The sequence below is a fragment of the Mytilus trossulus genome, chromosome 12 (assembly GCF_036588685.1).
Source record: "Mytilus trossulus isolate FHL-02 chromosome 12, PNRI_Mtr1.1.1.hap1, whole genome shotgun sequence".
Classification (NCBI taxonomy): Eukaryota; Metazoa; Mollusca; class Bivalvia; order Mytilida; family Mytilidae; genus Mytilus; species Mytilus trossulus.
The window spans coordinates 50,014,974-50,028,280 of NC_086384.1; the positions used below are offsets into that span (position 1 = coordinate 50,014,974).

Below are 13,307 nucleotides of genomic sequence, written 5' to 3' on the forward strand. Positions count from 1 at the left end.
TTCCCACAATAGTTTATCTACAAATTATCGAGATTATTTTAACCTGTTCAAAAGTCATAATTTTGAAATCCTTGAATATACTTACTATTTGTGCAATGCAAAAGACTATTTCATTGCTCTGATATATATATAGTCTTTCTTTTTTTAAATTGGTGTTTATTGTGCAGGTAACGTCAGAAAAGTGCTTCGGCCGCAACCCAATTTTGCAATTTTACTTTCATTTATACAAATTCTATATTACTAGTTAACATCGGTTGTAATTATAGGAAAAATGTCACATCATTTTGTTAAACAGACATGCTTGAGTGTATGCCAATTATGTGTATGATACAAACCATATCTGTTTATTTAAAGTTTTCATATTTTTATATCTTATCAGGACGTAGCTGTATTGAATACAATGCAATGTCAGGAAATAATGTGAAGTAGAGCAATGGTCTTTGTTTTTCTCCCCATTTAAATACCACTTCTTTTTATCAATATTCAGATCAATATCTTAGTTTTTGAACATTACCTTATATATCAGGTAAACAAGTACGTACAATTTGAAGAATGGATTAAAATGAATGACACCATTTTAATACACGCATTCATTGAAATCCTGCCGTTATAAGAGCCCCTCCTTGTCTCTTTTATGTTTTACAAAAATGATTTGAAATGTCTTCTTTTAACAGTTTAAATGTTTTGTACAATGTGATAGATATAAAATATTGAATGTACAACCCGAATATCATTTTGTATATGTCGTTGTCCATTCATTTGTACCAACCAAGATACATGGAATCGAAAACTGTTTTCCCCACGCAAATAGATATAAGAAGATTTGGTAGTATGAGTGCTAATGAGACAACTCTCCATCCAAGTCACAATTTATAAAAATAAACTAATCATAGATACCAGTATAAACGTTGTGTTTACGCTAGACGCACGTTTCGTCTGCAAAAGACTCAGTTGTGATACTCAAATCTAAAAGTTAAAGAGGCCAATTAGAGGACGAAGTTGGAGAGCATTGATAACTAAAAGTCCTAACAGTTTCGGGAAATACAGCTAAGGTTATCTATTCCTGAGGGAGAAAAACCTTAGTTTTACAATAAAGTATTGTAAACAGTAACAGTAAACCAATGTAGGTCAACGTACGGTAACACGAAGCCTAGCCTCACACTGAACCACACGCTAGAAAAAGGTCCCAAAAGTTACTCGATAAGTGTAAAACCATTCAAACGGGAAAACCAAGGGTCTAATCTATTTAAAAAAAAAACCAAGAAACAAGAAACACTTATGAACTACATCAACGAATGACAACTACAACATCATATTCATGATAGAAAAATGTAAACCAATTTAGCAAAAAAGCTCGATATGCGACAATGAATGAAAACAATAAAATCAGATGTGATAAATTAGGGAAATTGAAATACATTATAACATGCTGTGGATATCTTAACGCCAAGTTATAATTTGATTTTGAGTAACTATAGTTCAAATTATATTCAAATTAATTGTACCGTAACCAAAGAGCAAACACAATTGCTTTAGTTTCAACGATTGTTTCGATAAACATCCAAGTCTGTTATTTTGAAGTGTTTGCACATCTATGGTGAGTTTATTTACAACCACTAGGTCGGTGCCACTGCTGGTGGAGATTTATTTCCCTGAGGGTATCACATGCCCAGTAGTCAAAACAGGCGTCTGGCGTATATACTAAATTTAGTCCTGATAAGTTTAATTAAAACATTAAAACATAAAAATTGTGTTACCGTTGCGCCAATTTATATTTAATTTTATTTTTAGTAACTATATGTGTCAAATTATATCAAAATCAGTTGTACATTAACCAAACAACACACACTGCTTGTATATTCAACGATTCCACTGATAAACATATCCAATTTTCTTATGTAGAAGTGTTTCCACATTGAAACTCCCATTTGTCAGTAAGATAGTTGCTTAAAAAGAATAGCATCTCAAGAATATTTTGAACTTAAACTAACCAGAGAGACGAAAGACACCAAGAACATATTAAGGCTCATAAGTCGAAAACAAACTGATAATCCAATGGTGGCATAGAAAAAATAACAAATATTGTTTCAACAGAAGGACAACAAAACTACACTCAAGTATTTAACAAATATATCCATGGATGTATATGTAGGACTCTAAAGTGCGATGGGGACGCTAAAGTCCGATGGTCACGCTAAAGTGCGATGATATACGCTTAAAAGCGATTCCTCCTTACGCTAAAGTCCGCTGGTCTGCGAAAGTATAGGCGAAAAAAACGTAGTTGGATTATGACGTTAACAGTCGTTTATACAAACTAAAAATAAACACACCGGATGAAAAATCACAAATACTTCATTAAGAACTTTTAGACCAGATGTCAATGACTAAATTACATTAACCCTAACTGTGCTTTGATGGCTAAAACAAAGGGGATTTATTTTGGTAGTTGAAAGATGAGCTTGAATCCTGCAGTCGGCCGTTTTACTTTAGGCTCTATTGATACGAGTAGTATTCACATTTACATCCTGTGTCCTGATTTTATTGGAAACAAACAGATACATTTGAATCATTATTTATATAGCAGTTGTCTTTGTGGTCCCTGTTAGAACCTTTTCAGTTTTATTGAAAGTATCGTCGGCAAAACAAATAAGGCTACATGTGTTCATACGTTAATTATAAATTGTCGGCCAAATCGTTATAGTGTAGACATTGCTTGTAAATATAGCATGGCTATGAAGTTGTTTCAATAAAAAGAGACCAATCGCCTTTCTCTATTATTTGAATTAAAATATGCATCAAATGAATGTTATATATTCCGACAATAATCGAATTTTGTATTTGTGATTTAAAAGGACGGTAGTAAAGGAAGGTGTTCCAATAAGTACTAGACTACAACGTGTGAACGGCAAGCTACCCGTGTTATCACACTATTCAACAAGAAATATCGTAACTACAATCCCCTCCCCTTTCATGAATGTGACTTACAGAATTCAGACTATTTACCGGATTATAATCACATAATCAACACGACGGGTGCCACATGTGGAGCAGGATCTGTTTACCCTTCGGAGCACCTGAGATCCCCCCTAGTATTTGGTGGGGTTCGTGTTTTTTATTCTTTAGTTTTCTATGTTGTGTTATATGTACTATTGTTTTTCTGTTTGTCTTTTTCATTTTTAGCCATTGCGTTGTCAGTTTGTTTTTAATTTTTCAGTTTGACTGTCCCTTTGGTATCTTTCGTCCCTCTTTTGTAACACCTAAACTCTCTTTTTAGCAATAATAACTTTGTTGGTCTTTAACTCTTTATGTATCATTCACTAAAAGACTACTGTAAGATTATTATGCCTATCACATATGGTATACCTTATAATACCAGATTTTAAAAATGGAATATATTTACATTGAATGTTCGTTAACTTATTTTAAAACCATCAAACCTTACCCTATTGGTCCATCGCACTTTAGCGTGATTTACCATCGTACTTAAGCGTGAGACAACATCGTATTTTAGCGTAGACCATTACACTTTAGCGTTGTCATCGCACTTTATAGTGCTTTCGGACTTTAGAGTCATATATAATATGTGTGAATGTAATGCCATCTGTGGAGGTTTAGAGTAGCTTCATTTTGGAACATTAAAAAGTCTTAAAATGCCACTAAACAGATAGTCATTCAATCAGAAATAAACTACAAAATATGTGTATTTCATTTCTTATTGATAATTGTCGCATTGATGTATACTCCTTCAACTACAATTACTCAATCTTGTCTAAATATAAAGCAAACTGATATAAAAAAATAATCCACATAAAATTTGTTATTTATTATTGTAACAGTAAAAATATAGAAAAGCGGGTTGGCCTTTTACGGTTTACTTTTTATAAAAAACAAAAAATTAAAACAACACGTTTAATAATTAATTTTAATGCTTCCGAAGCGCTTTTCTTGATTTACTTTTATCAAGAACGCTTAGAGCAAACTATTTACATCGCCATCCCTTTAACATAACAATACAATATCTTTATAAATATAACATGTATAAGTATAAAAACAATAAAGGCTACTGGTCGAGGACCAGTTACCGTCATTTTTTGTCAGTATATTTCATTTATCTTCTTAACGTGAGAACATTTAAATCTATCCTTTGATAAGGAAAGTGGTTACCAAAAATACTTTAATATTTCAATTGGTCAGTATTTAAAATTAACTAAATTTCTCAGAAATTAACTTTTAACGGCGTCCGATTTCGTACGAGATTTGAAGATGCCGAGGACCAGTTACCGTCAGCACCGAAATTGTTATAATTCTCTCTCAATGGTTGTCAGATGAGTTTAAACACGGTCTCAAACTATTCTATCAAATTGTATAGTATTGATTTTTTACATTAAATGTTATGAATCAATTTGGAGATGAGCAAATATTTTTTTATCGCTGAAGCGTCGTCTTCGTTACGCAGGAGTTGTCTCTCTTTGCTTACCTCGTCAAAGTGCCTCATTTTAATTTAGCGCCCTTTTCGATGAATTGTAAACCCCGGCGTTGAACAACATGGAAAGCATGGCTGGAAGTGGAATGAAGTTGACTGACCAATTATGATGAGAACAAATTTGAAGACAGACGAATAATAAGTCAAGATTTTACTCAAAAAGACCGCACGTTTGGTGGTGATAGTCGAGATCGACTTGAGTTGAAATCGGAACTTTCACTTTCAGACAGAGCCTCCAGTTTACATGCAGGTAATTTCATTGAAACGTAGTCAACATTTAATTGATAGGTGACAATCAGACATTTTTCCATTTGTTATCAGTGTAGGATCCAAAACTTTTCCTAAAAGGGAAAGGGGGCTGACTGATCTAAGCGAAAAGGGGGGGGGCAATCTATAATATAGTCGTGATAGTCAATGATTCCCTACATGATCCCACAAAGAAAAGGGGGTGATCTGCCTATGGTTATGACAACCTGAAGAAGGAGCGGTTGACCTTTTGATTCTAGTTGTTTTAAGGGGATGACGGCAATTTCAATATTTTTACGTCAAACCCCCCCCCCCCCCCTTTTTCAATGTGTCCTTTGAAAAAAGAAACAAGGGTTGATAGTCTAAACACAACAGACAACACCAAGAAAGATGAGTGAAGAAGTTATGGAATTTTATTGACTTGTCTTAATATTTCTGATGTCTTAATATTTCTGATAGTTTTCCTAACCTATTCCAGCAGCATGTCCTTTCACATTGTACATGTATATTTTGTCAACAACTTCTTTGTCGAACCAGTTTTCAAACAACTCGGTATCCATGTACCCGGATTCAGAGGATCCATATAACCAGTTATCTGGAACACCATCATTAAAGCTCCTATGAGGCAGGCAACCATCAAAAATCAGAAATGAAGGGAGGACATGTCCATCCGCTGCTATGCACATGTGAACTGTAATGTGACCATGGACTAATACTTTCTGTTGGTAGCTGTGTGACCCTTTTAGTGTTAAAACTTTTTCCTTGCTTTTTTCTTTACCACTGAAGCCAGACTCGTCACAGTTAAATATCTGGTTGGGTTTATTTGTTAATCCTAAAGAGTCGACTGTGTCCACTAGCAACTTGAAATATTGGTCAACCACAGTGACATTAGACATGCGTCTCCTGGCTTTGTCCTGCTGTTCTGGTAGTTTTTCCGACAATTCAGGGTGTCTGTTTAGAAGTTTGTTTACCCATTTGTTACTAGGACCTTTTTCCATATTAAATAAAGTTGTTCTACCTGATTTCTCAATGATAGAAATTACGAATGCTTTTAACATTCTTCTCGTCAAAGGAAAACCTCTCTCTGCCATATACTTGACGTAGTTTATTAAAGATGTCTCTTCTTCATCTGTCAGCATCTTTGAAGGTCCATTCAAATGGTTGTCATACTTTCCATTGACATGGTCTGATATGGTTGTCCTTGGTACCCCATATTCTGTAGCTGCTTTAGAAATACTTAATTTGTTTGAATTTACTGCACCAATGGCCTTATCAAGGGACTCCTGCAGGTATTGCTTTTTTTGTGGCATCCTTAAAAGTAAAGATAAATACATTTGTATATTTTGATAAAAGGTCAATGAAGGCATATATATATATGAAGATTTAATCTACAGAATAAATTTCTAAGGACACAAGAAATATAATTGCCAATGAGAAAACTCTCCACCAAACCAGACTTTAACAATGAGCAAACCCAATTTAGATTGTAAGCAAAATAAAATAATGCTTGAATAATTATTGTCAAGTCTGCCAAAAACTCACAGAAAGCTTGGCATATGGATAGTTACAACAGTGGTGTACAAGCTAACTGCTTTTTATCTTAGAAGGTGAAAGACCTGGATGCTTCATACTTTGTATATAGATGTCTCATGTTACGAATTTTCCATCTCACATTTATATTGACCTCATTTTCCTGGTTCTATGGTTATAGCTTATTTTTTATACAACTGCAAAAATTGATTTTTTTTGGTCTTGTATCATTTATATTGTTATCACGTTTCTGGCGTCGTATTTGTCTGTGGGGTCCGATTACTTTTAGTTTTCGCCCTCTAACTTTAGTTAAAGTGAATAGAAATTTTAACACGAGATTTATGGCCTTAAAAGGAAGGGTGGGATTGATTTAGTAAGTTTTGGTCCCAACAGTTTAGGAATAAGGGCCCAAATAAGTATTTTTAGCTCACCTGGCCCTTCGGGCCAAGTGAGCTTTTCTCATCACTTGGTGTCCGGCGTCGTTAACTTTTACAAAAATGTTCTCCTGAAACTACTGGGCCAAATTAAATAAAACTTGGCCACAATCATCATTGGGGTATCTAGTTTATAAAATGTGTGGCATTACCCGCCAAACCAACCAAGATGGCCGCCATGGCTAAAAATAGAACATAGGGGTAAAACGCAGTTTTTGGCTTATAACTCAAAAACCAAAGCAATTAGAGGAAATCTGACATGCTGATAATTGTAAGCAGCAAGAATGTTCAGTAAAGTAAGATGTACAAACATATCACCATCACCAAAACAAAATTTTGTCATGAATCCATCTACTTCCTTTGTTTAATATTCACATAAACCAAAGTGAGCGACACAGGCTCTTTAGAGCCCCTAGTTTGGTTTTGGCACTATTAATTTAGTTTAAGTAAATAGAGATTTATGAAATTTTGACATAAGGTTTGTGATTATAAAAGACAGGTTGGAATTGATTTTGGAAATTAAAAGATTCCAACAGTTAAGAAATTAGGGGCCAAAAAAGGGCTCATATAAGCATTATTCTTGGTTTTTGCACAGTAACTTAAGGATGTACTTAGGTGAGGTTTTAAAATTTGTGCCAATGCTTCGACTCCTTGGTGTTTTTCCATACAATACAATGAAATATTTTGCCCCATAACACCCATTTATTTTAAGACTCGATAGCTCATGAAAGGTCATCTACCAAGAAGATTCTTAATTTTCCTTCTTTTGTTTTGAGACCTAATAATACCAATGCAAATATAAGGTAAATCTCAGAGTCAGCCTTTTCCGGCCATATTTTAAATCTTGAAAAGGAGGTCCATGACCTATCAATATTTTTAACTTAATTTTATCCTTAGTTGAGGCTCTACCAGCTTATAGTATCAATTTTAACTTCTTACTGTGTATGTAGATTCTTGATTGTTGGTCCCATTTTCAAATTGGTCTACATTAAGGTCCAAAGGGTCTAAACCCTTGTGGTTCTTTAATATTTTGAATCTAAAAATGTACTTAATTATTGGCCCAAATCGAGGTCCAAAATTAAATTATGTTTGATTTCATCAAAAAATGAATAATTGGGGTTCTTTAATATGCCAAATCTAACTGTGAATGTAGATTTTTAATTCTTGGTCCTGTTTTCAAATTGGTCTACATTAGAGTCCAAAGGATCCAATATTAAATTAAGTTTGATTTTAGCAAAAAATTCATTTTTTGGCTTTGATATGCTGAATCTAAACATGTACTTGGATTTTTATACGACCGCAAAATTTGAAAAAAAAATTGTCGTATATTGCTATCACGTTGGCGTCGTTGTCCAAATACTTTAAATTTTCGCGTTTTTGCACTCTTACTTTAGTAAAAGTGAATAGAAAATTATGAAATTTCAACACAAGGTTTATGACCACAAAAGGAAGGTCGGGATAGATTTTGGGAGTTTTGATCCCAACATTTTAGGAATTAGGGGCCATAAAGGGCCCAAATAAGCATTTTCTTGTTTTTCGCACAGTAACTGTAGTTTAAGTAAAAAGAAATCTATGAAATTATGACACAAGGTTTATGACCACAAAATGAAGGTTGGGAGCTTTGGTTTTAACAGTTTAGGAATTGGGGGCCAAAAAGGGGTCCAAATAAGCATTTTTCTTGGTTTTCGCACCACAACTTTAGTATAAGTTAATAGAAATCTATGAAATTTAAACTCAAGGGTTATGATCATAAAGGAAGGTTGGTATTGATTTTGGGAGTATTGGTCCTAACAGTTTAGGAATAAAGGGTCCAAAATTAAACTTTTGTTTGATTTCATCAAAAATTGAATAATTGAATCTTAACCGTATAAGTAGATTCTTAATTTTTGGTCCCGTTTTCAAATTGGTCTACATTGAGGTCCAAAGTGTCCAAAAATAAACTTAGTTTGATTTTGACAAAAATTGAATCCTTGCGGTTCATTGATATGCTGAATCTAAAAATGTACTTCGATTTTTTATTATAAGTAATAGGATAATTATATTTGGTATGTGCGTACCTTGCAAGGTCCTCATGCCCTTCGGACAGTTTTCACTTTACCTCGACTTTATTTCATGGATCAGTGAACAAGGTTAAGTTTTGGTGGTCAAGTCCACATCTCAGATACTATAAGCAATAGGGCTAGTATATTCGGTTTATGTGACAGTAGTAATAAAGCTTTATACTTAGCACTATCAACATAATATCAATGATTAATAAAGAAGGCGAGACATTTCAGCGTGTGCACTCTTGTTGTAATTAGGTCTAGTTTATGGTGAACCACAAGTGGTAGGTCAATCGCATTTGGTATGCAGTTGTATAATATTGAAAAGAAGATGTGGTATGATTGCCAATGAGCATACCACATAGTCCGCTATAAAAGGCACCGATAAGACTAATGTAAAACAATTCAAACGAGAAAACTAATATTGCCGCATCTCATTTCCATGGGGGATTATTTGGCCCTGCTCCCTCAGTCATGGTCTATTGACTTAAAAACTTTTGCTTATTTTATATGTATTATTTTGTGATTAGGTCAGTTTATTGGGCACCACAAGTGGTAGGTCAATGATATTTGGTCTTCAGTTATTTAAGCATTGGCATATCTCATTTGCATGGACATAATTAGGCTCCGCCCCCTAAGTCGTGGTCTATTCACTTTGAAATTTTTTCTTGGTCTATTCACTTTGAAATTTTTTCTTGTTTGTCATGTATTCGTTTGTAGATTAGGTCAGTTCAAGGGAACCATTAGTGGTACACCAATGTTGATTGGTTTTTGTTTAGTCCTGTTTCATTGACTTGGAATATTTGCATAACTTGTGTAAGATGTTAAAGCATTGCTATTTTAATTTCAACATTTCAAGTCGTATCGACACGTATTTCTGATAACAGCTTATTAAAACTTTAATAACTTTCTTAAACTATCCTTGGTCCTTGTTGGTTTGTGCCAAACTTGGACAAAAGCTTGTCTATGTCGTATGATCATAAGAAAGTATCCAGAGGTAAATTTTGTAAAACGATAAATCAATTTTGTTCGTATTTTACTTTAAATGGACTTGGATTTTCTGCCAGAAACGAAAAATTGTTACCTTTCTTGTACTATTTTTGATTCGTACCAAACTTGGACAGAAGCTTGCTAATGATTAAAAGCTTGTATCTTGAAGGAATTTTTGTACCTGTGTATCTGTATTTTACTTGTAAATGGACCAGTTAACAGTACGTCCAGTCTGCAGTTCAAGTTTACAAACATTTATTAGATTCTTTAACTATCCTGGATTTTTACCCAACTTGGACAGAAGCTTCTTACAATCAAAAGATAGTATCAAGCGGTATATTTTTATTGATTCTTTTCCTCATTTTTGTTGACCCTTCAATTTACAGCAGAAGTAGGCGAGACACTGGGTTCTGCGGAACCCTTACAAATTTTTAGGTCTTGTCCTCTAGTTCATATTGGAGCGTTTTATGCTGTTTTGTGTATTCGTCTCGCTGTTGTTGTATGTTATGATTGCATCTTTTTTTTTTCGTTGGAGTTTATTCGATGGTTGTACTCGGAAGACTTTAAAAGCCTGTAATGTTTTACTTAATATACATGTTATACAAATTGTGACCTGAATGGACAGTTGTCTCATTGGTAATCTAGTCACATTTTTTTCATATCTATGAGCATTTAATGTGGTATACAAAGTACGTTTTAAAAGCGGGACTTTCTATACTAAATGGACTGAGTACTTTTAAAAACGATGCACAAATATTAAAATTATCGACTGATCTCGGCCGAGCTAATATTGGTAAAAAAGTCCCAGTTTGAAAGAAACCGTTGTTTGTTTCCTTGATTTAAGTACTGTATTCTGGTCTATTTGTTCGATGATATGACTTCTCTGTACGTCATTTTTTTCGATGTAGACCTTTGTGTTGGAGTTGACATGATGATGGTTAGAAGAAGAAAGAGTATGAGTGGTAGTTCTCCCACTCTATATGAAAGTCACAATTTGTAAACCTAGTAAACCATTAAAGGCCAAACGGACGGCTGCCGCTATAATGCAAGCCTTAAAAATCCACAGAAAATGACTAGTGTAAAACCTTCAAAACAAGAAAACTAACTCTGGTACACCCACATTTTGCTAGTTCAGTGATAAGCTCTTGGAAGCCTCCCGAATTATTTTTCATAATTAATCAAATGTTTGTTACTGAAAACACAAAGTTTAAACTGGAAGTACATAAACAAAGAATATGGTATCAGTAGCGTATCCAAAGAGGGGTGGTGTGTTAAAACACTTATTTTTGTCATTTTTTCTGCATTTGAATGTGGACAGTTAGACCCCCCCCCCCCCCACATACACACATTTTAAAACGGGTGGGATAGGTATGACTTGCAACTCTTTATAATAGATAAAAAGCAATGCCAAACGTCAAGTAATTCCGTCCATGTACAGGTTAACGAATTTAACGAATTTTGTGTACATTGGTTGTGAATATCCCTTATACACCCCTTAAAAGTAACAAGTGCTTGCTTGCTAATACACAGATGTGACGTAATATCATAACAATGGCCTTGACTTTAAGCGTTGCAGTTTGTAAACAATCCTTGAGACGTACGCTTTTATTCTCAAATGTGCATGATGTATGTTGTACAACCTGCAACGGCAGTTTGAATCGATTTAGGAATAACATTTGTAAATTCCAAAATGTAATTCAATATATTATTTTGTTATTAAAATCTCTTTTCTTGAAGGGAGAGCGTAATATGGTGTTTCAAATCAAGTAATGCAATGCATCAAATTTGTAGAATATAGGATACAGCAGATATATCTTTAATGTTTTCAATCTAAATGTTATATTATGTGTACAAATATACGAAATAACATTTTCAACATCATTATCAAGTAGGAACAACCCGAAAATACAGCCATAAAAAGCAATATACAACGTCATTCAGCAACCATTTTTGCATCCCAGGTAAAAATCGGATAAAATGGCGCCCATTGAGAATCTTGGATGACAACAATTTTTATAAAATAAATTTGTATTCAAAATCGTGAGATGAATGGCTGAAACGATTCCCAAATGACGAACAGGGTTCTCGAAAATATGTAAACAAACCTCTTTTTGGTCAGTTTCTATTTATTTTTGCTACAAAAGATTCCCCCGTCTAAACATGCGATGCGGGGGTAAACAAAAAAGTGATTTTTGACAAATAAATAACCAAAAACTGATACTTACTGAACTAAATTTTGTCAACAACTTCTTGATGCTTGTCCGTTAAAAAAACACGATGACGTCATCGGATTGACCACGACGTTTCGCGGAAAAAATGCAAATGACGGTAACTGGTAACTGACGGTAACTGGTCGTCGACCAGTATTCAAAAATTTTGTTTTTTAAATAATCCAAATTATATTTGTGTGGTAATGTAAAGTATGTTTTCTTGAATCTAATAATAATCAACAGCAGTTAAGTTTTTAAATAGAAGAAGTTTTATTTATTGATGCATTTAATTTGTGTCACTGATTTTAACATTTATTTCGATTTGTTCGAATGCTTTTACCTGTTAAAATATGTAATTTTATACGAAATAGATTTGGTTATACGGAAGTGGTAATTTAATTGAAAGAAAACCGTTATCGTTTAAATGCACATAAACTTTACTATTGCATGCAACGTTGTCCCATCCTGTTAGACTATTAAATTTATATTGAACAAAATACACATGGCTTGCATGCGTCACGGTACAAGGAACTTATATCAAACTCATATTTTACAAAATAGTTTCACATTTGTCAATGAAATTCACGTTATGTTTGTTTTCGTTCTGTACTTCAATATTGGTGATTGATGCGTTGAATTTTAGTACTTCCTCTTTTTCTTTTCGTTGGGTACTTGGATGTTGGTGATTGATGCGTTGAATTTTAGTACTTCCTCTTTTCCTTTTCGTTGGGTACTTGGATGTTGGTGATTGATGCGTTGAATTTTGGTACTTCCTTATTCAATGTTCGTGTGAAGACTTTGATATATTACAATTGCACTTCCAAATAAATGTAAAATTTAAATTCTGCACGATTTAAAAAAAATATTCAAAATTTATTTTTCTTAGGGATTATTTTTCACCATTTAACAAAGTATGATAAATGTAATATATTGACGTCTTTCTCGTTATTTTTTTAATACAAAGTCCACTAATTTAAATATCCCAGCATATATAGAGTAAAAAAGAATGAATTCAAAAATTGTGTGATATCATAATCTTATCATCTATCATTTATAATATGACAAAATGACAAGTTGTCTGCATTAACGCTTCGTGGCTAGATCCAAACATATCCAGAAAATGTAATTTTCATTTAATGTGTCTGTTTTACATTAATCATTGGCGTCCAGTGACACCATTTGCATTACACATTGCGGTATTTCTGATTTGGTAGTACTCTCAAAGCTTATAATAATTAGTTTTGCTTGCAATCCAATAATATGCTCAATCCCAAAAGTAGCATTCATTGTTCACAAACTCATTTGAAATAATTAAGATCATCTTTTTACATTTTGAAAAGGAATTACTAATGGCATGTCTTTTTTGACCAGG

General features: G+C 33.6%; 1 protein-coding gene across 1 annotated transcript; it reads right to left on the reverse strand.

The window, feature by feature from the left end:
- Nucleotides 1–5,193: 5,193 nt before the first annotated feature.
- On the reverse strand, nucleotides 5,194–12,033 carry LOC134692535 (uncharacterized). The gene is made up of 2 exons (XM_063552991.1): nucleotides 11,951–12,033; nucleotides 5,194–6,040 (listed from the first exon to the last, which is right to left on the reverse strand). The coding sequence occupies exon 2, from the start codon at nucleotides 6,037–6,039 to the stop codon at nucleotides 5,194–5,196; it is 846 nt and encodes a 281-aa protein (XP_063409061.1). The 5' UTR covers nucleotide 6,040; nucleotides 11,951–12,033.
- Between the last annotated feature and the right edge of the window lie 1,274 nt (nucleotides 12,034–13,307).